Source organism: Electrona antarctica (genome assembly GCF_951216825.1).
Source record: "Electrona antarctica genome assembly, chromosome: 15".
Classification (NCBI taxonomy): domain Eukaryota; kingdom Metazoa; phylum Chordata; class Actinopteri; order Myctophiformes; family Myctophidae; genus Electrona; species Electrona antarctica.
Genome location: NC_136796.1, coordinates 38590881 through 38616276, shown reverse-complemented (window position 1 = coordinate 38616276; position 25396 = coordinate 38590881). Strand labels below are relative to the sequence as shown.

Below are 25396 nucleotides of genomic sequence, written 5' to 3'. Positions count from 1 at the left end.
ACAGAATCTGAAAGTCAATAAAACAACAGCTTGTTGGAATTCCAAACAACCCGAAACGCAAGAAACACAAAATAATGAAAACTATGCGTATGTTAACACTTTAATTGCCCGGAACTATTTAATCCATTACATTCATGCGCCCAGTCGATTTATAAACACGGACGCCTTTTCCGGACGGACCGGCCGGAAGTTCATGATGTTGTGTAGCAGCTAACAATAGCCACAGCACTATAGAGTCGATCGACAACAACGGGAGACAAGAATAAATCTATCGAGACTAGCGACTGGACCGCGGAGCGCCGTCTAACACAGGATCTTTTTTCAGAAAAAGACGGGATGATTTAGATCGCGATTTATGAACGTTTTAAGATTTTCGTTTTCATCAGCTAAACAGGGGAGGGAGTTTTTCGATGACGCCTCACTCTTGCGCGTCACCGAGGAGAGCCCAGCAGGCGCGCGTGGGCTATACAGCCATGCGATCTGTTCTCGTATCAATAAACTCGTCCTGAGCGTCGGGCGTTACTAATAGAAAGGACAAAGAACTTCGTCCTGGGCGATGGGAGTGTTAACACATTAATGTGCCCTTTCATTCTTTCAAAATGGCGACCCAGGGTACCCAGGTTTTTTTTTTAACCAAGACGTCCACAGACGTCCTGGGCACTACATGCGGTAATTCCTAGGACGTCTGTGGACGTCTTGGGAACAACACAGGCACAAGACTGGGCACAAGACTCTTTTGATAAACCAAACGTTTAATTAAAAAGTTAAAGCTATATTCTGGTAGCTTGTTCAGTAACAGGGGTCCAGCTCTTACATACGATTCTTTTTCAGGTGGTCACCAATTTCATCCAATCAGTTGAGAGAACCCATTTACCAGCTTTAATTTGTTAAAATTCCAAAACGCTTGTATCTGGTATGAGTTCACTCCTAATTGGATGAAATTAGTATCCTAAACCTGAAAATATATTTTCTGTTCACTAATAAGCTGGAGAGACAGGGAGACCCATGCTACTGAACAAACACTTATTTAACAAAAAATATCACCTAAGGCACCTGTAATTGCCCTATATTATATAATTTGTTGTACAAAAAAAATAGCAAAAATAGCCTATCTACCAGCTCACAATGCTTGGATCTTGAGCGTATAAATCTGCTATTTTTCTGCTATTTGGGAAGACTTTTTCTTTTTTAACATTTTCAATTTCTTTTGAGAATGTGTGAAAATCGTGACTACAAGCTTAATGAGGTTAAGTCTAGACTGAGCTTGGCAGGACAGATCCACTCATGTTGAACAGTAAGAGAATTCACCTGAAAAGGGTGAATCACAGCAGTCCGCTCCGTTGCCTGCACAGTCAAATCCGTCACGGTAAACAATTTTGTTGTGTACTTATGTGGACAGTGAGACCCACATCTGAAAACTGCCCACAGTTCATGGTGTCAGACAGAGAGATGGGGTCTTGGCAGAAAAGTGGATATTGACAATCCCTAGCAACAGCAATGTGGCCATTCTGATACAGGGTTCATTCCCTGGCTGTAATAACAGGTCAAGCTGAGGGCATGCGTCACAGCTTTCTAAAGCTTAATCCAGACCAAAAAAAAACGCGTTAAGTCCGACTACTTCATATTGGGCACTGGAAATAGCCGATCTACAAACGCGGCGTGAGCTTGTAGGTCGGACATTTTCGGCATGCAACACAGTCATACAACGGAATGTGAATTAATCATTAGTGTTGTGGGTGAAAATTGCAGCGGCTTGAATTAGTCCTAAAAAAACAGCCCCTCTGAGTCTCAAATCAAGTTGAGTTAGTACAACCTGGGTTTCATTTATTGAGGCAGCAAAAAAATGTGTGACAAAGTGCTCTGGTGTATACCGGATTACGACGTGCTGCACACTGATTTGTGTCTGCTCTGTGATTTAGTGTATTGATTTAACTCAATTGGAGCACACAGATTAAGTCGTTTTTTTAAGAGCCCAACGATTAATCATCTGCTCAAAATGCTGAAATAAGAGCAAACACAGGCCTAGTTTTATAGGTAGGTGGGTACTTTATTCCCCAAGGGGTAATTAAAGGCGTCCTTCAGCATCTTTCTACTTAAAAAGTATATATTTCAATAGAACGTGTCACAATATGGCACGTCATAAATCAGTTACTTTTGGCAAGCGACACCATTGTTATATGGAGTATATTAGGCTGTGTGTGTCATCCTCCTTGCCACACGCTTTCACGCTGCCTCACCTCAAATGAGATTCTCTAGACGGTGTTTCCCAAACCCTGGTTCTCAGAGAGCCCTGGTACGCCTGGGCTGGTACCTTTGCTATGCTAGCTCTATGGATTACCGGTAATTCCTGGAATTATTTTAAACCAGCAGTACCGGCAGTCTCTCACAGCCCGATTTGGGAACCAGGAGTCAACAGATACAGTACATCCACGGTTTGGGGTATGTAGGAGGAGATGACTTATGACTTATGTTGCCTTCACACGGGCAGATGCAAAAGATACAAAGATGCAAAGCTACACAGCATATTTGTAGTTTTGTATCTGAAGTTGAAACCAGCTCAACTTTATATTGCTGGCTTCCATTGAAAATGAATGGTAGACTGTATCTTGTACATTTTCCTGTGTGAACGAAGCATTAGGATATGACAACAAATTCAACACCACATCAGAAATCTTGTTGGGAAACTACAACAAAAGACTGGCTTCGTATACTGTAATGTACATAAATAAATAAATACAAAACATCTTATACTTATTAGTATTATAGTAACTACATTGCTATCGGATCTAGACTATGGGGATATAATTTACAGACACGCTGCTGCCTCCACACTCAAGCCCATAGACTATTTTCCACTCAGCTCCGAGCTTCATTACTGGTGATATCTATAATAGTCATCACTGCATCCTGTATGATAAGGTTGGTCTGCTCTGGCTGAGAGATGCAATAATCATTGGTTTTGTATATTAACAAATCCATGGTCGCTGGAAAATGACCATTATATTATCATATCGATGTTACATTGGAAGTTGGAACCACAGTCCAATTCATGGGTTCCCACACTTTTCAGCCCCAACCCCGAAATAATGCTGCCATTGACTCGCGACCCCAACCTAACCCCAGAGGAAATTTTATGCACATAATTTGTCCACACATGTAATGTATTAAAGGGCCACTTCTCCCCTTTTGCAACCAGAAGTTATTTTAATTATGTTTAGGTCAGGACACAAGAAACACTTTCCTGTGGTTTGTGTGTGTATAATATGTTTTCTATATACACAGGTTTATTTAATTTAATTACATTTTTAGTTCAATGTTTGTTTTAAAAACGCCATGGACAATGAAGGGAAAATGTACTTCATCTTGTCCCTAACACAAACATTAAATGCCATTAACAATGTTTGTTTTGTCACCGTTTGTTTTACATCACCATTACATCACCTAATCATAGTAACATGAGTTAGATTTTAATATATTAGCGCCCCTCACTTCACATGGGGGTGATTTTTAGATATTTTAGTCATGGCGCCATTTTCATGACCAAGATTGTCCTTCCTGGACTACAAACAAGTCACACCTCCACGTAGCCCCCCCCCCCTCTCCACAAGGAGGGGCAGTGCACCAAAGCATTATGGTCATTGTAGAAATTCAGGAATCGAGTCAAATACTTCATTATTTGTCTGGCCATAGGGTGCAAATTTCTACTTGTGCTAGTGTTTTCTACTACAAATACTATTAACATTGAGTGACAGCAGTGAAATGTCCCTTTAAGCCTAGGGCTAAAGGGGTTTTAATAGCAACGATTTCCCTTCAAACAGTGACTTAGTGTTGAGGTAAGCTACTACTAGCCAATTTACGGCCTGTCATGTTTACATGCCGATTTAAACTCTGAAGTGAAATGTAGCCTGAAATTACAGGATTACCAATATCGCTTCAGATCATTTTAGAGTCAGACGAAGAAAACTAATTTTGAAACTCTGCTGAACAGTTAGTCATCCCGCGATGACTGTCCCGAGGTCACAAATGGTCACATTTTTACATTGTATTTCACTCATTTTGTTGAATTCTATTCAGGTGTGTAAAATATTTTTGATGACCCAAAATAATTTCGTGACCCCATCTTTGGGAACCCCTGGTCCAATTCACTCACTCCAGTAACTGGTTGGTTCTTCAGGTATCGTCCTTGTCCCAGGTCAAATTAACTAAAGTTTGTATTGTAAAACGGTTCCCATCGCTCAATATTCCATTTTTTGAGAGGTCTCCTTCCAGCAAAAGACCCTGAACAGTAATGACTCCTTTTTGTTGTTTTCCAGGGACCGTCACCACCATACAAGATTTGTGTTGTTAAAATGTTTCCAAAATAGGTAAAAAGCAGATCTACAAGGCACAAGCTGACAATGCATTGAGATGCGTTGTGAGCTTGTAGATCAGCAAAATAGCCAATGTATAGTGTTAAAGTGGTTGAACTAATTAAGAAAGTGTTGCCACAGAAACGCTGCGATAAAGAATGAATTACCATGCTACTCTCCGGTTGTCAAAACGATCATTAGCTGGGTAAAAACAGTCCGACTCTGTAAACTGACTTTGAACCCAAAGTAAACTTTAATGATCCAAAGGTGAGAAGTTGATACTGATTGAGAGGAAGACATTGGAAAAGCTTGTTAAGGCGACTGCCTCATTGTATATTCAGTGGCTCGGCAGGAGATTCATCCCAATTAAGGTTTGAAGTCAATGGCACAGATGACTTGTTTTCAGGCAAATAGTGTAAGATGTTAAGCTTCGCCTGGGGTCCATGTCGGAAAACTCATGTTATTACGTCTTGCTAGGAAATCGATAACCTAATAGTGAGACAAAATCGACATCAGATGGAGTAAAGCAGAAGCAAATGGTCAGAATGAGACTTTTCTTCCAATCACGTCAAAAGGACTAGTCAATAGACGTCTATGTAGTAGTCTGGCCCACTGCTCTCTTTGCTCTGGCTTATTGGAGAAAAAGCTGCTGTCCCAAAATATATTGTACTTATATGATACATATAGTCCTCTAAAATTACTCGCTGCAGCTGTGAGGGGAATAGAAGCACATGATGCCACAGGCTTGAGAAGAGCCAGGGAATACACAGGTAATAGGACAACATCCAGCCTTCGTTGGAGAAGATCCAGTAACAAAAAAGTAGGCCCCCTGCAGATTATTTCCAATTTGCCCAAGGGACTTTAGCACTGATAGCAATTCAAAAAGTGCTTATATAACATCTCTGCAGTAAACTTAACCTAGAACAAAGAGTGGAAATGGAACAAGACCTGAGGCACTAAAAAGTAAATGGATGAAATGGAGAAACTGATGCAGGTGGCAGTGAAGATTTGCATTTAAGCCTATTTCGATGCCACGGAATCCAACATGGCAAAGTTCAATAGTAATACATGTACTGTAAGTCTGCTCTGAATGAGGCTGTTTGCCGTCAGTGTTCTCAAAACATGAGAAATTGCATCTGAGCCAGTCTTGCATCTTTTAATTTGGAGTGCTGCTTTTTCCACTTGGTTGGTTTATGAGTTAAGTTATTTTCAAAGCTGAGCACCCCACTGCCTTAACCAAGGGCAGTTTCCAGAGGATGGATGGATGTGTGTGTGTGTGTGTGTGTGTGTGTGTGTGTATATCGGTATACAGTATGCAGGTATGCCTTGAGACTTTAACCCATTTTGACCTGAGATCAGATTCTAAAAATGTCTTCTACATCCTGACAGTTTTCTGAAAAAGCTATGTTTCTATGTCAGTGGTTCTTCGATTTTTCAAAAATAGCAGACCTACAAGCTCGTAGCGCGCCACTCGGTGGCACGCTATGAGCTTGTAGATCTGCTATTTTTCAATAGCTAAAAAGGGGTTCCCGCCCAAAATGGGTTAAGTTGTCTATTGTTTTGGGGACAAAAGGTTTGAAACCCACTGCTGTAGATAAGTTGCATAAGTGCTGCTGTCCATGGTTCTGAAAATGTCTGGCTTGGACTGGATGCTTCTTCTCTTGGTTCTTTCCTCCTTACATTCACCTCAGATGCTTTCCAGACCACCAGGGCCAGAACAAAGGCCAAAATGTGATGCTGGTTCTGGAACCGACAGCCAGCCAGGCAGTAGCTAATGTGAGCGCTTGAAAGTCTTCAAAACAGTTTGATTATGCGAGTGTACTGGTTCATGGTGGATTAAAAAAGTTAATATGCACGCAATACAAGGCCCACAGATACGTATGTTTAATATATGGGTGAAGATCGGCTTACGGCACATTATTCATCCGTCTTTCTTCAAGATCTGGTCTAATAAAACAGAAAATCCATAAACTATTACAATTTACTCAATCACTATTTGCTACCATCTCCGTGGCTGCTGGATATACGGTATGCGTATGAAGTAGAGTTGCAAAGTATTGAAATGTCGGAGGTCATGAAATGCAATGGAATGGTGCCATTTTTCTTACAAGCTTAGCCAAACAGAATAGGTGCTGAACCTTTTTTACCCTGAAACTCAGCGAAACAGTCGATAATAGAGGCAGTCAAGAACAGTTATTCAAGACTGAAAACATTGCTATTAAGGTTAAACACTTTCCATTTGACATCCATTTGACATCCAAATTTAGCATCAAGGACATGTCAACTTTAAATGTATGAGGTTCAAGCAGCGACAAACTGTTTTTGTGACAATCAGGTAATGGGAGTTATAGCCTGGAACTCACCTATGCTTTTTATGGCATAGGCAGCTCCCGGCAGGATCCGCCGGCAGAAACTATGCGCAGCTGCTAGACATGAGACTGATTCATTAGAGCGACAGAGAGAGAGAGGAGTGTGTGTGTGTATATGTGTGCGTGTGTCAATTTAACAAAGGTGCAGACGAGTGAGTGATGTTTGCGCTACTCTATGCCGAATTGAAGTGGACTCGGACCCAGACTTTTTTTCTCCTCCCTGGAAATAAAAACGTCTGGGTTTCCGAGGCTATGGGAGTTACCACTTGAACCCTACAGACACAATTCTGGGTATGCCGTATAGGCCAACATTGGTGAATATATGTGAACAGTCAACAAAAATAGTAGATCTACAAGCTGAGAATGCATGACGCTGCATAACGTTGTGAGCTTTAACAGTTTAACTGCATAACCCGTGTACCACGTTATTTAATCCATGTTCTCCCCCTGCGTAATACGCTAAACGCGCTTGTTTGATGTGATTAATACGCCGTTTTGTAATAATTTTAAAGAAATAGCGGATTTGTCGCAGACCTGGTGACGAGGCGGACGCGTTATTATGACGTAACCGGAAATCAACCAACCACCGGCTTGCAAAGGCTTCTGGGAAACTGAGTCCAACGCAAAGTGAACGAGGGTGTAGGGACAATCTTAGCTCGCTTTGCTCTTTGTCTGTGACCTGTGGGTTTTTGTCGGCTCAATAACAAATCATTGGAGTGTTTTCAAGCAGATTTTCATGGATCAAAGGCGCACATAATTCGGCGTATGCTCCAAAGGTAATTAAACAATCCCGGGAGCCTCGGTATATAAAGCCCTCAAAGTGTTAAATCTGCAATTTGTCGGGGAAGAACTTTGTCGTAGAGGGGAAAGGGAATGGGTCCAAGAATAGACCCCTGGGAGACCCAGGTCAATGAAAGGTAGGGTTCAAGAAGTAAACATTTCTTCTGGCTCAATTGCTTGTAAACATATAAACAATGACCAAAACTGGATGGCTTCCCGTGGATACACAAAGAGAACCAACAATTCAAAGGAAAAAAAGCTCAGGTTAGTTGGTTATCTCGGCAGTTTGACAGACGGTATTTCTGTCAGGTTGCCAAGGACTGTGCACAAATGGAAGCTGATCAGAGAGAATATTCATTGTCCTCAAGGAATTCAGTCAATCCAGTAATTACTCTGCCCTCATGCAACACATGGCAGGGTATTGTAATCACTCCACCCCAGTATGTGCACACATGGAGGGATGATCAGTAAGCTGCCCCAAAGAGGTGATTAAAGACCTAGTGCCATGACTTTGATACTTTTTTATTTTTTGTTTGTTTAACCCATTCTGACCTGAGATCAGATTCTAAAAATGTCTTCTACATCCTGACAGTTTTCTGAAAAAGCTGTTTCTATGTCAGTGGTTCTTCGATTTTTCAAAAATAGCAGACCTACAAGCTCGTGGCGCGCCACTCGGTGGCGCGCTATGAGCTTGCTCGCAAGCTTCTCTGGCAAACGGGTAAAGCTGAACAGACTGGACTGCTGACATACCGGTATCACAACCATGTACCTCAAAGGGAAAACCCACGCAATCAAACTGCTTCATGTTTGATTGTGGTCTATAAATTGTCACGCAGATTTCAAATCCGGCAGCACAGAAGGTGGTCACAATCTCCCCTTCTGTTCCCGAGTTATGGTGTTAAATAATGGCCGGGCAAGTATTTTTGTAGAACATTACTGCTGTGCAGCGTAAGCAGGAAGCGATAGTTACCACAGTTCGTGGAGGTATTCCCCACAACAACAACAGATGGAAAGAAAAAATAATAATTCACGCGATTGAAGAGAATCCAGTGCTTAACCGGCCATGCGGATAAAACGCTGAGGGACACTCACTCTCCTTTAACTATTAGTTCAATTTGACAGTTGGATTATGTTTTTTTATTTTATTTATTTTATTCCAATTACTAAGTAGCCAGCATCAGTATGCCGTATGTCTTAAACATACGGCATACTATTAACAGTGGCCTTGTTTTCAGATAATACTTTTATGGTCTTGGAAGACCATAAAAGCAGAGGTTGGAACCTCTGCTTGATTTGCACAAACTCCTCATACAGTAAATGCCAACAATGGCTTCAGGGCTGTGTGCTTTCCACAGCCTTGAAATTCCATCAAAGCAAAGGCCTATTCACCGACACAGGCTTTGATGTAACAGAACTTCTATCAGGCCAGAGCAGGTACCGTACATCTGCCCAAGAGGAGCCTTCCTGAATTCCTTCCTGGTGCGTGCGTGCGTACCTTATTGCAAACAGGAAAATTAGATGGTTCCTCAAATTGGCCAACAGCCTAGTCACTAGCTCAGATAACTTCTCTGGCCCCACTGTCATTGAAGCAGGGATTCTGTTGCCATTCTCCGTAAAGTAGCTGGCAAATTGAGTCCATCGCAACTGGCACATAGAAGTGACACTGTAAGTGCCCTGTTGCTTTCCCTCTGCTAGATTGGCATCAACTGAACTGCAATGAGAGGTCCAAACGTCCAGTAATGACCACCAGAGGTAACGGATCAGGATTGGTCCTGATCTGGTCCTTAACCCATTTAGACCTGGGCACGATTCTACAAAATGTCTTCTGAATCCGGACAGTTTTCTGAAATACCCATGTTTCTATGTCAGTGGTTCTCAATATTTCATGTCAAGGACCCCAAAAATTATATGTAATTGGCCACCGACCACCATCTGAAAATATGTTGTTCCAGGAACCTCTCAGAAGCAAAGATTTGAGTTAAAAACGTTCGCTCTAAAATAATATATATTCAAAGATTTGTGCCGCATTTTCACGATTTTTCAAAAATAGCAGACCTACAAGCTCGTAGCACGGCAGTGACGCGCTATGAGCTTGTAGATCTGCTATTTCAATAGCTAAAGTGTAACATACAGTAATGCTTAAAACACCAAAAGGGGTTCACGTCTAGAATGGGTTAAGGCCAGGCAGATTTTAGATACTAAGACTTCCCACAAAATGATTGTATTTCAGGCCAAATGCTGCCACTGCCAGACACTTTCCCCACATGACAATATGTCTGATTCCAACTAGAAAAGTTTTCACTTTCAGTCAGTAGACACAAACCAAGGCCAGAAGAAGTAATGCAGCCCTATGCCCTGTGTATGCCATTTCTACCTACTGTATAGCCATGAAAGGGTAGCACGGCATGCATTTACCAGTTATACAATTTCTGTCATTCATGTATCTGTTAATCCGATAAGTCTGATTGTAAATGCTTTGTGTCAAATAAGTTTTAATCACCACTAATAATATAACCGTCAATCAATACACCAAACACCAAAGTGTTGTGTTTCCTGCAGCAGTCTCTTTCCAAGTCCATGTGTTTTAAACATTGTTATAATTTAGCTATTGAAAAATAGCAGATCTACAAGCTCATAGCACGCCACCGAGTGGCGCGCTACGAGCTTGTAGGTCTGCTATTTTTGAAAAATCGTGAAAATATTTATTTCAGAAAACTGGAGGATTTAGGTCAGGCCTAAGTGGGTTAAGACAGAAAGTAAGATCTGTAATGACATTGACATTACCGCTACACATGTTGACACAAAATAAAAGTGAAAAGTAAAGATGGTAGAACGTGTCAGCATCGTCTCAGGAAAGAGACCTCCACAAGTAATTTCTCCATCAGTTACAGACAAGCTCCTCAGTGCAGCATATAGTGTCTGTGTGTGCGTGTGTGTAATCTGCATGACATGGAGTGTGAGAAAAGAGAGATTGGTCTATAGTCTTATGCATACTCAAGTTACAACTAGGGGTGCTCAGATCAAGGTTTTTGGGGCCGATCCTGATCACCGATTTATTTTTCATGATTGGCCCATTTGGCCGATACCGATTCATTTTCAGTACTGTACTGTATATTAGCTTGTTTGCTAAGGTTGAATGCTACTACAGTAACTAAACAAAAATACAGTACAAACAAAAAACTTTCAACCTAGACCTGACTGAGGTATAGTAGGCTATAGTAAATTCCATATACCGTATCATATGATAACTAGTCCACACTATGTTTTCATAGACCCATTTGCTTGGAAAACTAACCTGGCCACCCACGTCCCGCGGTCAGTTTCACTTTAACAAAACACAATGTTTTCATCGACCCATTTGCTTGGAAAACGAACCTGGCAACCCGCGACTCGCGGTCAGTTTTACTTTAACAAAACACAATGTTTTCATCGACCCATTTGCTTGGAAAACGAACATAGCAACCCGCAACTCGTGGTCAGTTTTACTTTAACAAAACACAATGTTTTCAAAGTCATAGACCCAGCTTGGAAAGCTAATGGACATATTTCCCAGGACAGAATCTCTAAAATTATAGGTTGATGGCAGCCTCTGATTTGAACTTCAGTCACAATATGAATTTAACTTTTAATTCAACTTGCATAAGTGTAGCCCTGCTGCTGCTTTTTTTTTTAGCCAGGTGAAACGCAAACAAACGCCAAAGGAAAGATGCAAGTTATCCGTGTGGAGCATGTTTATTGACATTATCTGCGGGGACAGCTGAAAATGTTCTCTGTCTGACAGAGCGAGCAGAACGCTGCGAGTACTCTGTTGGGGTGAGGGGAGAAGAACGCATGGCTAATCTGAATACCATCATTACCATGGTGATGTTATGGGTCTAGTAGCCTCGGAAACCCAGATGTTTTTATTTCCAGGGAGAAAAAATAAGTCTGGGTCCCAGTCCACTTCAATTCGGCATAGAGTAGCGCAAACATCTCTCACTCTCTGCTGATTTCTGATCGTCTGCACCTTTGTTAAATTGACACACACACGCACACATGTACACACACACACACACTCCTCTCTCTCTCTCTGTCGCTCTAAGTAATTAGTCTCATGTCGCGCAGCTGCGCATAGTTTCTCCCGGCGGATCCTGCCGGGAGCTAACCTGACTCCGCCAGATGGGACAGCAGAGAGGACACTGGGTTCCGAGGGAGGGAACCCAGTGTACTCTCTGCTGTCACATCTGGCGGAGTCAGGTCAGCCGGGAGCTGCCTATGCCATAAAAAGCATAGGTGAGTTCCAGGCTATGGGTCTAGAGACCCTGTCGGACCAGGTCTAAACACACCATTACCATGGTGATGTTATGGGTCTAGAGACCCTGTCGGACCAGGTCTAAACACATTGGAATTAGCCTCGGTTTGTTTCGACCCGGGTGCTTATTAAAATGGCAAAATTATTTTGGTTGTAAACGTTGCAGCTTTTTATAAAAGATTGGATTCGCATATCGGTGAATTTGATGACGCCCGATTGAGTCAATAGGAGATAAAAATCGCACGATTTAAATCGGCCAACCGATAGATCGGAACAACTCTAGTTCCAACTGTATATATATCTGTGATTTCAAGACAGCACCGTCTTAGTTTACATACTGAACCCCTCTACAAAGTTTAAAACAAATCATACTCCAAGAAAATTGTAACGGACTGTTGGCTGGATGAAGGACACCATAAAAAACTTGTTGCTGGTGGAAATATAAACAACTGCAACTTGTCTCGTTACTTCCACTTTTCCTTTGTTCGGCTGTATGAATTAGGGATGAGCTGGAGAAACATTCCGTCGCGGTCGTCACGACACAATAACAAGACACAATGGAACGTTAATCTCATCAAAGACCTCTTAGTCCCAGTGGTTGCTTTTCAAACTTCTCAGGGTCACTGTTCTAATTATTAAGTAGTGTCTCTCAGTTCCAAGAATGTACTGAACTGAAAGGGAAGAGTTGAAAAGAGGACTTATGTGATCAAAGCAAAGAGAAAAGAGAGAAAAAGCATTTCTCTACTCTAGTTGTGTAACCACTTGAAATAAATGACAAAACAAAAATGCCAAGGCCTCACTGCCCAATCCTTTGCTAATGTTAGTAAGTCACTGTGAACAGTTTGACATATGTATTGTGTGGCAAATTTGTTCACAGAGGCAAATCAGCACTACACGGGTAAAATGTGTTTGCCATTCCCCCTGCAATGACAAATGCTCTTGTGCGTGTTGACAACGGTGCTGCAGTCGATATCTCCTTTGGACAAGTGATTTTTATAAATACTTAAAAAGTGATTTACAAGTGCAATGTTGGTGTAACAGATTCACTGAAACGTTTACATGCATAGATTAACACAATCCAACTTTCACTTTACTTTCACTTCACCTGGCAGCTTTGTTCATGTTGCATTGTGTTTAATTGGTCTACTTGTGAGGGAAGAGATACAAACCCTGCTAAAGACAGCTTGGCCTTCAGCAACACCATACAAAAGAGACAAAATTCCATACACAGTAATTGTGTCTACTCGAGTGTTTAAACTGCTAAAGGCAGTACAGCAATTATCAGAAACTCTGACTGCCCCAGAAGTTGAAGCGTAACAATTTGGGTGGAAAGGAGGCACTGGAGCAACTCAGACAGTTTAAGCCCTTATTTTATTATCAGGGTGCAAGTAAAAAAGCGACAACGTTTCAATGTTTCAGTTACATCTTTATCAGGTCATCTGACCTGACGAAGATCGAAACGTTGTCGCTTTTTGCCTAGCAACGTCCCAAAATGCAGATTATTGCTATTGGGCGCATTAAACCAACAACCACTGCGTCCACAGGACGCAACCTTATCCCGCACTGAAGACTATGGCACTCTCTCGGTCACACACTGTTGTATGTGGAAAACTAGCACTCTTTCGGCCACACACCCTGGTACTAGATAGATAGATAGATAGATAGATAGATAAATACATTACATCATAGAAAGCAGTAAAAAGGGCAATAGCTATAAGTTAAAAAAGGTTAAAAGAGTTAGAAAGTACAACACCAAAAAAAGCAAAGCAAATACGTCAACTGACCAACCCCCTCCCTCCTCGTCTCCCCCCCCACGGCCCCATTGATTCATTATAGTCTAATGGCCCTTGGGATAAAGGAGTTCTTAAGTCTATCTGTGCTGCATGTCTGGGATAAAAACCTGTTACTGAATTATGGAACTATGGAAACTATGGAACCCCCCCCTTTTGGCTAAGTACAATAACTGCAACTGCAAACAACTTTTGGTTGGTATTAAGCCATGTTAAATTTACTGTTGCCCACTATTAGTATTTATTACTTTTAGTTGTGCTTGCTAATACTACATAATACACATTCAAAAATATACTGTATATTTGATATTTCTATATTTTGTTTTATAAAATAAAATAAAAAAATGTTTGTGGTTTTCCGAGACCCATTACATTGAAAACCCATTTACATCACGGTTAGTGCCATCCTATCAATACTGTGTGTGTCTGCCTATATCAGTACCGAGCATCACCTAGGTGTATTATTGCAGTCTATGTCATCAGTCATCATGGCATCAGCTCAGCACTGTGACGTCAGGCTTGTCCACATTTGGGCGTAATCCGGGCACACAGACAGAAACACACACGGATGACAAAACTTCCAACTTCATAGGAAGATATATATAGATGGTTTACAACCGAATACCAAAATGTGATGTATGTTACTAGACTGCCTGCCTCAGGCTCAACAATAGGATGGGGGATGCCTTGGATCGATGTTGACATTTTGCAGAGTCATGCCTTGGATTGTCCTCTAGCGTTTTGCCCAAGGATGTTACCTCAGCAAGCATAGGAGATCAATAGCACTAGGCACTGAACGGCCAAGGATGCCTTTGACTCACGACTCAAAAAGATCCCCCCTGTGATCCTGAGGCCAAAAAGCCACATCTCTGAGGACATGCATGCTCTTACACCGTGTCTCACTAACACCCAGTTTACCAATCATCAAACTGTATGAATCCTCAACGTGGTGTGCTGTGACCTCCAGGGCTCCTTGAGGAGTTATGGATCTGTAACTGGTGGGTTGCCAGTTTCAGCCAATCAGGACAAAGTTCCCATTTATAAGCTTAACATGTATGGTGTTCCAGTTCCAATTGTATCTGCTTGCTATCAGACTATAGAGCAATTTAACACTTACTTTAACAAACAAATATCATGTACTGCCTATCTTTAATTTAACCCATTCTGGGCGGGAACCCCTGTGTTTTAGGCATTATGTTATACTTTAGCTATTGAAAAATAGCAGATCTACAAGCTCATAGCGCGGCACCGAGTGCCGCGCTATGAACTTGTAGGTCTGCTATTTTTGTAAAATCGTGAGAATGTGCAGTTGGAGGTCGGCGGCCAATTTCATAAAATTGTTGGGGTCCTTGACATGAAATATTGAGAACCACTGACATAGAAAGTTAGAAACATGAGGTTTTTCAGAAAAAAGACATTTTTTAAATTTCGACGTCAGGCCTAAATGGGTTAACCCATTCAGGCTTGACGTCGAAATTAAAAAAAAAAGTTTTCTAAATCATGACAATTTTCGGAAAGATTTGAGGCACATTTTAACGATTTTTCAAAAATAGCAGACCTACAAGTTCATAGCGCGCCACTCGGTGGCGCGCTATGAACTTGTAGATTTGCTATTTTTCAATAGCTAAATTATAACAATGTTTAAAACACCAAAAGGGGTTCCCGCCCCAAAATGGGTTAATGGTTAATGTGGTTAAACGCTAACGTGACATGGATGCGTTCCAGGTCTCAATGGGTTAACAGAGAAAAAGGAAGGTATCTAATTGGAATCCGTGGCCAAGTGCATATAAAACTGGGGGTCTTTGAAATTTAAAAAAGTTAGAGAATCACTGTCTCTCTGGAGAAAAGTTTGGATTGCATTACCATTTCAAGGGTGATACACTATAATATCAGACTAGACTAGAGAACCCATCAGGAGAGGGACTAATATAGGGGCATTCCAAGTCAGTTCAAAGACATACTGTAGCCAATTCTTAACGCTGTACTCAAACATCACATTTCAGACATGGCTGCAAAATGAACTGAACCAATGTTTCAAAGTTCAAAGGCTTGGATTTACTTTGAAAAGTAAAACATTGAAAAATGAAGACTTGAAAAGACCAGAAGGAATCATGAATAAAACTTAATTCATTCATGTGTTTATGTTTATGTGCCTGTGACTGTAAAATATTTGGCTCCAAATGCTATTCAGTCAGTGACGGCTGAGCTATAGGAAGCAGAACGAATGTACAGAGATGTCTGTGCCATTTCATCCTTTCTCCAAGAATTCAGTGTTTCCTCTCTTGTGATGGAAAGGCACAAGAATGACAAGATGGTTTGAAGATAGTTTGCTACCAATGTAAATGTGCCAATAACAATAGCCGATCTACAAGCTCACAAATGAGTGTGCAACGTTATTATTTTGGAAGGCTTTTATCTTTTTACAAGGTATCAATCGAGGACATAAACCTAATGAGAAAATGTTAGATTAAGGCGGACGTAGAACACGCACATCGACTGGCTGGGTGCTGGGCTAAAGAAACTTCAGTAGGTATTGGATGGAGCCCGCACACCACAGGTATAAGAAAGACGTTCTTTATTGAAAATTCTGACATTCTAAAATGTTAGATTAAGACTCGAGATTCAAATATTTTGTGTCACATACTCATACAGTAGGCGTATGAGCAGTGAAATGCTTGTGCTGTAGTCTGTGCCTTATTATAATCATACTGTAGCTTCTGATATGACAATGGTGTGAAGGTCTGAACGTGAATACCACAGAGGCATTCAGCCGTCACAAAGTGAAAGGCTATGCTCTGGCCCTGGCTATAGGAGCATTGACAGCATTTTGTAGTCCGGTCTACAGATGTGGCCGTTTTCACGGGTGGGAAGCTTAGCTGGCATAGGGCTGGGATGTTTACTAAACAGTAAAGTAGGGATTGGCAGTGACAGGATCTATACACATGGGCATAGCAGCTATATTGGGGAGAAAAAGGAAATATCTCAACAATAGTTTGATAACAAAAAAGGTCTACAGACGGGCCAACTCTGGCTAGACAGCCAAGGTCATGATTATCATCATCTGTGCTCCTTAAGAAAAAAAGCACAATCTACTCATTGTTAAGTGATATCTATACAATGTCTTTGCAATGCAAACATCACCAGATGACAGCTTTCACTTCATTAGACAACTTGCACTCGGGTACAACAGCAGTAGCCTCGGAAACCCAGACGTTTTTATTTCCAGGGAGAAAAAAAAAGTCTGGGTCCGAGTCCACTTCAATAGGCCTATCTCACAGCCCGCTTTCCACGCCCACTTCCGGTAAATAGTGGTGTCTTTAACATTAGCATTTACACGTTTTTTTCTCTGGAGAATCTAAGTACATTTTATAATGTAAAAATGTGACAGACCAATATTATTATGAAGCAAACAAGATGGTAAATCAGCTCGAACAGATAGAACAAACCTTACCTTGAGAAAACGAAAGTTGTAGACTTCTTAAATTACCTCTGTTAACATGTAGCGTCTATGGAGTGACGTCACGCTATCACCACTAACCCCGAAAGGGGGCGTATTAAGGGGGGCGGGGAAATTCTGTGAGATAGGCTTATTCGGCATAGAGTGCGCAAACATCGCCCACTCTCTGCTGATTTCTGATCGTCTGCAACTCTGCACCTTTGTTAAATTGACACACACGCACACATGTACACACACACACACTCCTCTCTCTCTCTGTCGCTCTAAGTAATTAGTCTCATGTCGCGCAGCTGCGCATAGTTTCTCCCGGCGGATCCTGCCGGGAGCTGCCTATGCCATAAAAAGCAGTGACAACACAGACATGTGTGGGGAGGAATTAATTGGGGCGCACACACACACCACAAATAACAGTAGCTTACTTTAATAAGTGAGCTTGAACTATCCATTCATTAATGCAATGCACACACAGACCCATACCATAACGATTCATACACATCTAATTAGCCTGCATGGTGCAGCGAACTGCTAAATGAATAGGAGACAGCAGACAGTCCCAGCTATCATGCGACACGCAAGGGAAAACTACTTCAAGGAAAGGTCACCTAGCTGGTACATGTGCATCTGCTACACATGTTGCTCCTGGTAAATTGACACATTCCTTCATGTAACCATTTGTGACATTTAAAATGTGAGCCTGTCTGCCTTGAGATAAGTGCAGAGCTCTAGCCAATTAGGTCTGCCATTTTTCTTTCACCCCCAAAGTTCTGTTAAAGTTTAAGAATGTCACACACAGCCGTTACCTGAAGCAGGCTGCAAGGGATGACATTTCAAAAAGACTACCAGAGTCCTGCCCTTTACTTTCTCTTTACTCTTCCACAACACAAAGTAGAGATGTGTTGGTTGGGGGATTTGCTCTTGCTTGCGAGAAGTCAACCGCCTAATTTCCTGCATTCAAATCAGGGCGGCTACTCTATATTGCATCCTGAACCCTCTGGGGTCCAAGGTTACACTGTGTACTAAAGCACAAAGAACTAAAAAGGTACGCTCAATGGAGCACACATTTCCAGCAAGAGGCACGCTCCAATAATAATACTTGCTATGTCTCTTCTGTGTGCATGCACTCCGTTTGTCTCTCTCTGTCTGTCCAGTGTCGTTGTCTCTCTGCTTTTTTTCCAGCAGGAGGCACGCTCCAATAATAATACTTGCTATGTGTGTGCATGCACTCCGTTTGTCTCTCTCTGTCTGTAGATGCCACAGTGTCTTTGTCTCTCTGTCTTTTTGTGGTGTGTGAGTGCAGTGCACGTGTGTCATGGGTACTCACTCACCCTAGAAAACAATGGTGTCTAAATCTGCATGGCGTCGGCAAAAAATATTATAAAGAACATGCAGGCACAAACTGTACAGTGTATATAGCTCATGAATTAATTACCCAGGGACAAAAATCCAATGCTCAATCAATACATCATATCCAACAAATAGCTTCTGAATTAAATTATCAATTGGCTAATTGTAAAAATAAAAAAAAATCAGACCCGTCTGAAGTGAGTGGTGGTATACTCAGGGCTCGACAGTGCGACTAGGTACTCGCATTTGCTACTTAAAATATCACCGTGCGAGTTGTAAAATTCACTTTGTAGCACCGGTGCGACTACAGTATTTGACCATTCAATCGTGATAAAGACAAGGCTCTACAGCAAGTGCACATTCTATAGTCGCGGTTCTATACCTACATTTATATTTCTATAGTACGACGGTGTCGTTCACCAAAAAGAGCAGATCTACAAGCTAACAACGTGTCGAGGCTCAATGCGGCGTTCATTTGAAGATCTGTCCCCTTTGCTCCCACCGCCCCGCCCCTCCATGTGTTGCTTCTCAGTTCTCTTCCCTGTCAGCAGCGGAGCGAACGCAGCAGGATAGCATGGTAGCACAGAAGGAGTTGCTTGGACCCCGACACATTGAATACTAAAGTTATTTGGAAAGTTTAATGTTCAAACATCAATCGATATAACTTTTAACCAAACGTGGGTGAAACAGTGTGCGGCCGCGCACGCAAAGAGTGCACGTGTGCACGGATTCTAACAAAACAACCCTCGCTCAGCACCTCGCTTACAAAAGCGTGTGCGCAGCGCAAATGATAATACGAATGACCGACTTGGCTGGATAAATATTAGTCAGTAGCCTGCATAACGAGCGACGGAAAAAAGGCAAAGATCCCCCCACCACCTCCTTCCACCACACCGAGGTGTATATGTACGATGGTCTGAACTGAAGCAGTCAAAGACAAGGAGAATGTTACAATACTAATTCACCATCGAGTAGCCTGCGCCCTGCACCGAATCTCACATGATAGAACAGGATAAAAACGGATAGAAAGTCTGTCTGTCTGTCCATCCATCCATACATGAGCAACATAAAATGAATTGATTATCCATCTATCCATCTATCCCTCTATCTATTTGCATAAAAAACTAATAGTCTATCAGCATCAAAACAAATTGATTATATAGATTATATAAAAACAAACAAATCCAGATGAATATCAATATTGTGATTATTTCTGAAAGATATTGTGATATAATATTTTTTCATATTGCCCGCCCCCTACATCATATCACTGTATTAAAGAAAAATCACACATGTGTGAAGTGAGGGGCGCTCTTATCATCATACATCATCATGAATCATCTCATACTGGCCAATCAGAATGCCTGTTGCCTGTGATTGGTTAGCTGATTTGATCGTTTACATATGACATACATTGTCCTTTCAATGTCAATGGCGTTTAATGTTTTGATGTTTAATTTACGTCTTTTGCGGAATTTTGACCTAATTTCTCCGTTCATTGTCAATGGCAAATATTGAGACGTGTGGGGACTAAAGCTGTATAGGAGGGGCTAGCGCCCCTCAAAACACATTATTTGATAACTTTTCATCGTGCTCCTAAAATAATTTAATACACGATGGCACTGATTCTCACAACATAGACATTTGATGATCACCAATCTCTGCCACGCGATACGTCTGCCTTCACATGGTTCGAAATAAAAGCATGATTGATGACCTTTCTCACAGATGAAACATGCATTAGCCCTAGTGCCTTCGCCATTCAATACATTAATTAATTTGCAAATGGACACAGCATTTAGCTTAGTGCTAATGCATTTGGACTATTGTGCAAACCACCAGCTTCCCACTTTTCTGAATGACTGATCATGTTGGACTAATTCATCTGTTTCTCAGTATTCAGTGGCACAGTGAAGATGAGCAATTGATACATTAGCAGGTCAATTTCTCAGTTCATCATTAAAATTAATAAGCCGAATCCCACCACATTGTTGACACAGAAAACTGCACATGTTTGCAACATCCTCCTACAAGTGGAAACAAGTACATTATCTATTCTACATTCAAGTCCAGCTCAAGTTTCTTCAAGTTCTTGGCTGATAATCAACAAATCAAAATATTGTTGCGGAAACCTTGTGCGTTTTCCAATGGATCAAAAATGTATATAGTCACAAGCTCATATTAAAAGGTAGGGCAAGTGACAATTTGTTTTTCTTCTTTTTTGTAAAAACCAAAAGGTTTTTGTTAAAGGATTAAAGCACTATTTTCTGAAAGTGAACATGCCGTTTGGGAACCCCTGATGTACAGCATTGCTCGAATGTGTTTTGACTGAATATCATCCTATTGATCCTAATATAAATGTGAAAAACATGGGGTAGCATCAACAACAGGGATGCCAACAAACTGAAAAAAGATGGTTAGGAAGAGTTGCACCATACAGTAGTTGGGAGTTCGACATATTGGAGGTGGTTAATGCAGAGTAGAGGGAGTAGAAGGAAGCTGGACACACACTATCCTCTCATCGCCTCTATACTGTGCTGGTGGGGATGAGGAGCTCATTCAGCCACAGACAGACTAATGATCCCCATGGCACAAGGCACTGTGAACACAGTCCTTTTGCCCGTAGCCATCAGGCTCCACAACCAAGCCTGACCCCATATGTTCTGTTCTGTTCGTGTATTACCAACTCCTGCTCGACTGACTCTGGTACATTTGCACATGGACTACTCTGGGATGTGCACTACAGAACCATGACAGATAACTGGAACACTTTTATAGCCATAGCCAGTGAAAGCCAGTGGCAGATCTACAAGGTCACAATGAGTCACATTTATTTATTTATTTGCAAGCTTTCGGTCTATACTGACCTTCTTCAGGCATCGTTTGCTTCTTCAAAACATGTTTTTAAAATAAAAATGGACCAACAATGTAGGTATATTACCATTTTTCAATACTGTAGTAGATAAAGAAAGAAAAAAAACAGGTTTGCTTCCTCTGGAAACAACCCTTTGTTTAAGGCAGTGGGTGCTCGGCTTTGAAAATAACTAAACTCATAAATCAACTAAATGGAAAAAGCGGCACTCCAAAATAAAAGATGGCTCAGATGTAATTTCTCATGTTTATTTGAGAACACCGATGCGTTTCGGCAGTAGCCTTCTTCAGAGCAGACTGGTTTATGTGTAGTACTTTGTCAGTGCTGATTCACGGTGCAACACTACCCACAACCACACATACTGTACAATCGTACCCAAGGCCCTACCCTGCTGCAGACATAATGTACCATTTCCAGATTAATAACGGAAACCATTTCCATCTAGCTTCCCGCAGAAGCTGTGACGACGTCTTAACCCATTTTGACCTGGGAACGATTCTGCAAATGTCTTCTAAATCCTGACTGTTTTCTTGAAAAAGCTATGTTTTTCTATGTCAGTCGTTCTCAAACACTTTCATGTCACTTTTCACGATTCTTCAAAAATAGCAGACCTACAAGCTCGTAGCGCGCCACTCGGTGGCGCGCTATGAGCTTGTAGATCTGCTATTTTTCAATAGCTAAAGCATAACATAATGCCAACACCAAAAGGGGTTCCCGCCCAAAATGGGTTAACGTGCACAAACGGGGGAGCAATCTTTTGAAGATGTTCCGTGCCGCTGTAATAGTTCTATGAAGGAGAAATCGAGCTGCGCGGGGTGGAATTGCATTTAGGGCGATCACTGAGATGGGACAATCACACATTTGATGACTATGTGTGGCTAAAATAAAATAACAAATTGATCTGTGGATTATCAAAAGCTTATAACAACAGTGATGAATGGCATTGAAAATGAGATGTGTTATGGACCATTAAATGCAGTCAATGTCATTTTCTATCTTATATGTGATGGCAGTATCAGTCGGATATATTCATGCTGGATTTCATACGTGTGGGGGAAAATGCATAGACACATGGCATGTTACGCAGAAGCAGGGGAAATGTAGGAAATGGTAGCTGGTGCATATAGTGCCTTTATTGAAAGTGTCTTTCAATGTGCATTACATTCACACAGATGGCAGAGGAAACCATACAGGGAGGGCACCAAGTAAGTAACCCGCCCATCAAGAGCAGTTACGGCCCGGGTCAAGTATCTTGCTCAAGGACACTTTGACACCAAGCCAGAAGTAGTCTATAGGGCTCGAACAAGGAACCTTCCGATTCCCAGGCGGCTGATCTATTTCTTAGCCGCTGTTGCCCCCAAAATAGCTGGCAGCTTTGCCAGTATTTCTAGGTCAGTGCTTATTTAAGAGGCTATGCAACGCTGCAAGCTTTCTTCTTTCCCACGAACACAAAGAGAAGGGGGGGGGGGGGGGGGGGGGGGGTATTTTTACAGAAATGCATGGCACAGCACTGTCTCACTGTCCCCCACGGCTACAGCAACGTACACAACGTCAATGTCCAACTAAACTAATAATAATGCCAGGGGGGGGGTTTAGCACCCCGAGAACAGGAACGGCTACATCATTCAAAGCGTGACCAATCATCCTGATAATCCGCAGCATTCGATCAAAACCTCCAGACATTATACCGTTTACAAGAAAGGTCTGTGACCTCTGGTGGATGTCAAGGTTAAAAGTGAGCACGCCAAGGAGATTTCATAGCGGAGGCGATCACAGATGAGCCGGTACGATGTGCATGTCAGTAATAAAAGGTAGGTGAGGTGTGAAATAAGACTGGGACGAAAGGACAGATTCGATTTCTATCACAAAGGCAATTTACCTTTCATCATCCGACGCAATAGGATTTTCTTGCAACGGTTTGATAAGATGCTTTACCTTCTCCAACAACAAACAAATGATTAAATCAACAATATCCTTTTCAAAAGAAGACCCAGCATCACTGGTGTCATGAACTGAAAACGCTTGTCATGTGTCACATGTGGACACGCAACAAGCTCTTCTATTGAGCTCAATACGAGTAATACCTACTGAGAGGACCTGCAATTTTCCTCCATATGCCCATGCATTATCAAACTCCATTGAGCAGACCTCAAAGTGCTCACTTCACCTGCCCATGAGTAACAAAGAGCATATGCAGGATGAGAATATGGAGTGTAGATGGAGCTGAAATGATGGCATAGGAGAGGGATTTGAGTACCAAAATGGATGCCACAGGATGTGAGAGACTAAAGGATGAACAGATGCACTGGTCTGGTGCTTTTCCTTCTGTTTGTACATGTGAATAATCTCCTGTCAGCCAGAAACGACTGCCAAGCACTCCTACACTGCCAGCCCTGAGCATCACATGCATGTTCCAGAGAGCTGCACATGCTGTGACCCCTCCAGGAAGCTGGAGGTGATGTCGGTGTGGGGTTGTCCTCTACGATGTTCCTCCTCGTGATTAGCGCTGCAACTATCGATTATCTTCCTAGGGATTATTTTATCGATTACTTTTGTCAATTAACCCATTTTGGGCGGGAACCCCTTTTGGTGTTTTAAACATTATGTTATAATTTAGCTATTGAAAAATAGCAGATTTACAAGCTCATAGTGCGCCACCGAGTGGCGCACTACGAGCTTGTAGATCTATTTTTGAAAAATCGTGAAAATATTTATTTCAGATTTAGAAGATTTTTTTTTAATTTTGAGGTCAGGCCTAAATGGGTTAATCGAATAACCAAAGGGCACGTTTCGTTTGTATATATTTTTTTAGATTATAAAAACCTTATATGCAAACATTTCACCCATGAAGCCGAAGTCCACCTTCACCTGATGGAAGTCCTTCAGGTGGCAAAAATCTGTCATAGGATCCAAAATGCGTTTGGCCACTAATATGAACAAGTGTATTGTGTTTGATGATAATAGTGGTGATAACAGGTGGTGTCTCTTACCTCTCTATCCATGCTGTCCAGATCCTCTTTGCAGAGTGTGTAAAGGGGCATGGTTTCCGACATGCTGGGCTGTCGTTGCCTGCGTGAGGGTCCTGGCTGCTCATCATCTTGGCCGGGCTCTTCCGTCTCGTCCTGTGCGCCCTCCTTTTGAGTTTCCCTTTGAGGTTCCCTTTGAGGAACACAGACATATTCACGCTTTTAAAAAAGGTACTATGATATCAAAATCAATGTTTAGGGGCACTTGTGGCGCAGTGGTAACAACCGAAGGTTGTGGGTTCACATAGAGAGGGTTAACACAAACACAACTGGTCCGTGTTCAAGGGCGGGAAGCTGGGCGAAGGCGGGTGAAAATTGTCACTGCACGTAATCCTATGGGCTGGGGCGGCAGTTGTCAACAGGGAGTGTTGGGTGGGAGGAGTAAGATGTAGGATGAAGGCTCTACGACCTCCCAGTGAGGGCTCCTCACTGGTAGATGAGGCAGTACGATAAAACAGCAGTGACAACACAGAAATTGGCATAACGGAAAGGGGGGTACGTAGTGTGGCAGTATTAAAGGGGAAAACCACCCATTTTCAACATTTGACTATGTCATTAATATACCTTAGAGCTGTTGTGTGGAAATAATAAAAAAGTCCTCCCATTTTGTGTTTCCTTGAACTGTAATTATGAAAAAAATCATTAACATGGTGAAACATATCTTGATGACATCATCAAGATGTGTTTCACCATGTTAATGATTTTTTTCAGACCTCTAGTTCTAGGAAACACAGAATGGAGGAACTTTTTTATTATTTTCACACAACAGCTCTAAGGTACATTAATGACCTAGTAAAATGTTGAAAATGAGTGGAATGCCCCTTTAATTGGTGTCAGCCCTGGTACCATTTCCAAACTTAGGACCAAGTTCTGAGAGAGAGGCCCTGTGAAGTCAAAGCCATTCCACAAAGTGAGGAACAAAAGTCTTTCTTCCAGAGATTTACAGGCAAGATTTGCACAATGGTAGACTGATTATGTCAATACCAATAGAAGTATGGGACCCTGACGAAGGCTGAGTGCCAAAACGCGTTGGTCCTCTTTTTTGTAACGTTCTTTGCCAAATAATGCTTTTCTTCACGTCACTGGAACAGAGTGCCTTGGATCCTCTTCTTTATTGT

The 25396-nt window shown here is 41.8% G+C and overlaps 1 protein-coding gene across 2 annotated transcripts in view; it reads right to left on the bottom strand.

Annotated features, from left to right (window-relative positions):
- Positions 1–25396, bottom strand: part of ctdp1 (CTD (carboxy-terminal domain, RNA polymerase II, polypeptide A) phosphatase, subunit 1) — a 112425-nt gene that overhangs the window by 56190 nt on the left and 30839 nt on the right. For both annotated transcript variants that reach the window (XM_079522545.1, XM_079522546.1), the window contains exon 11: positions 24243–24411. In XM_079522545.1, coding sequence (XP_079378671.1) covers positions 24243–24411 — 169 coding nt within the window. The remainder of the gene's footprint in view (positions 1–24242; positions 24412–25396) is intronic.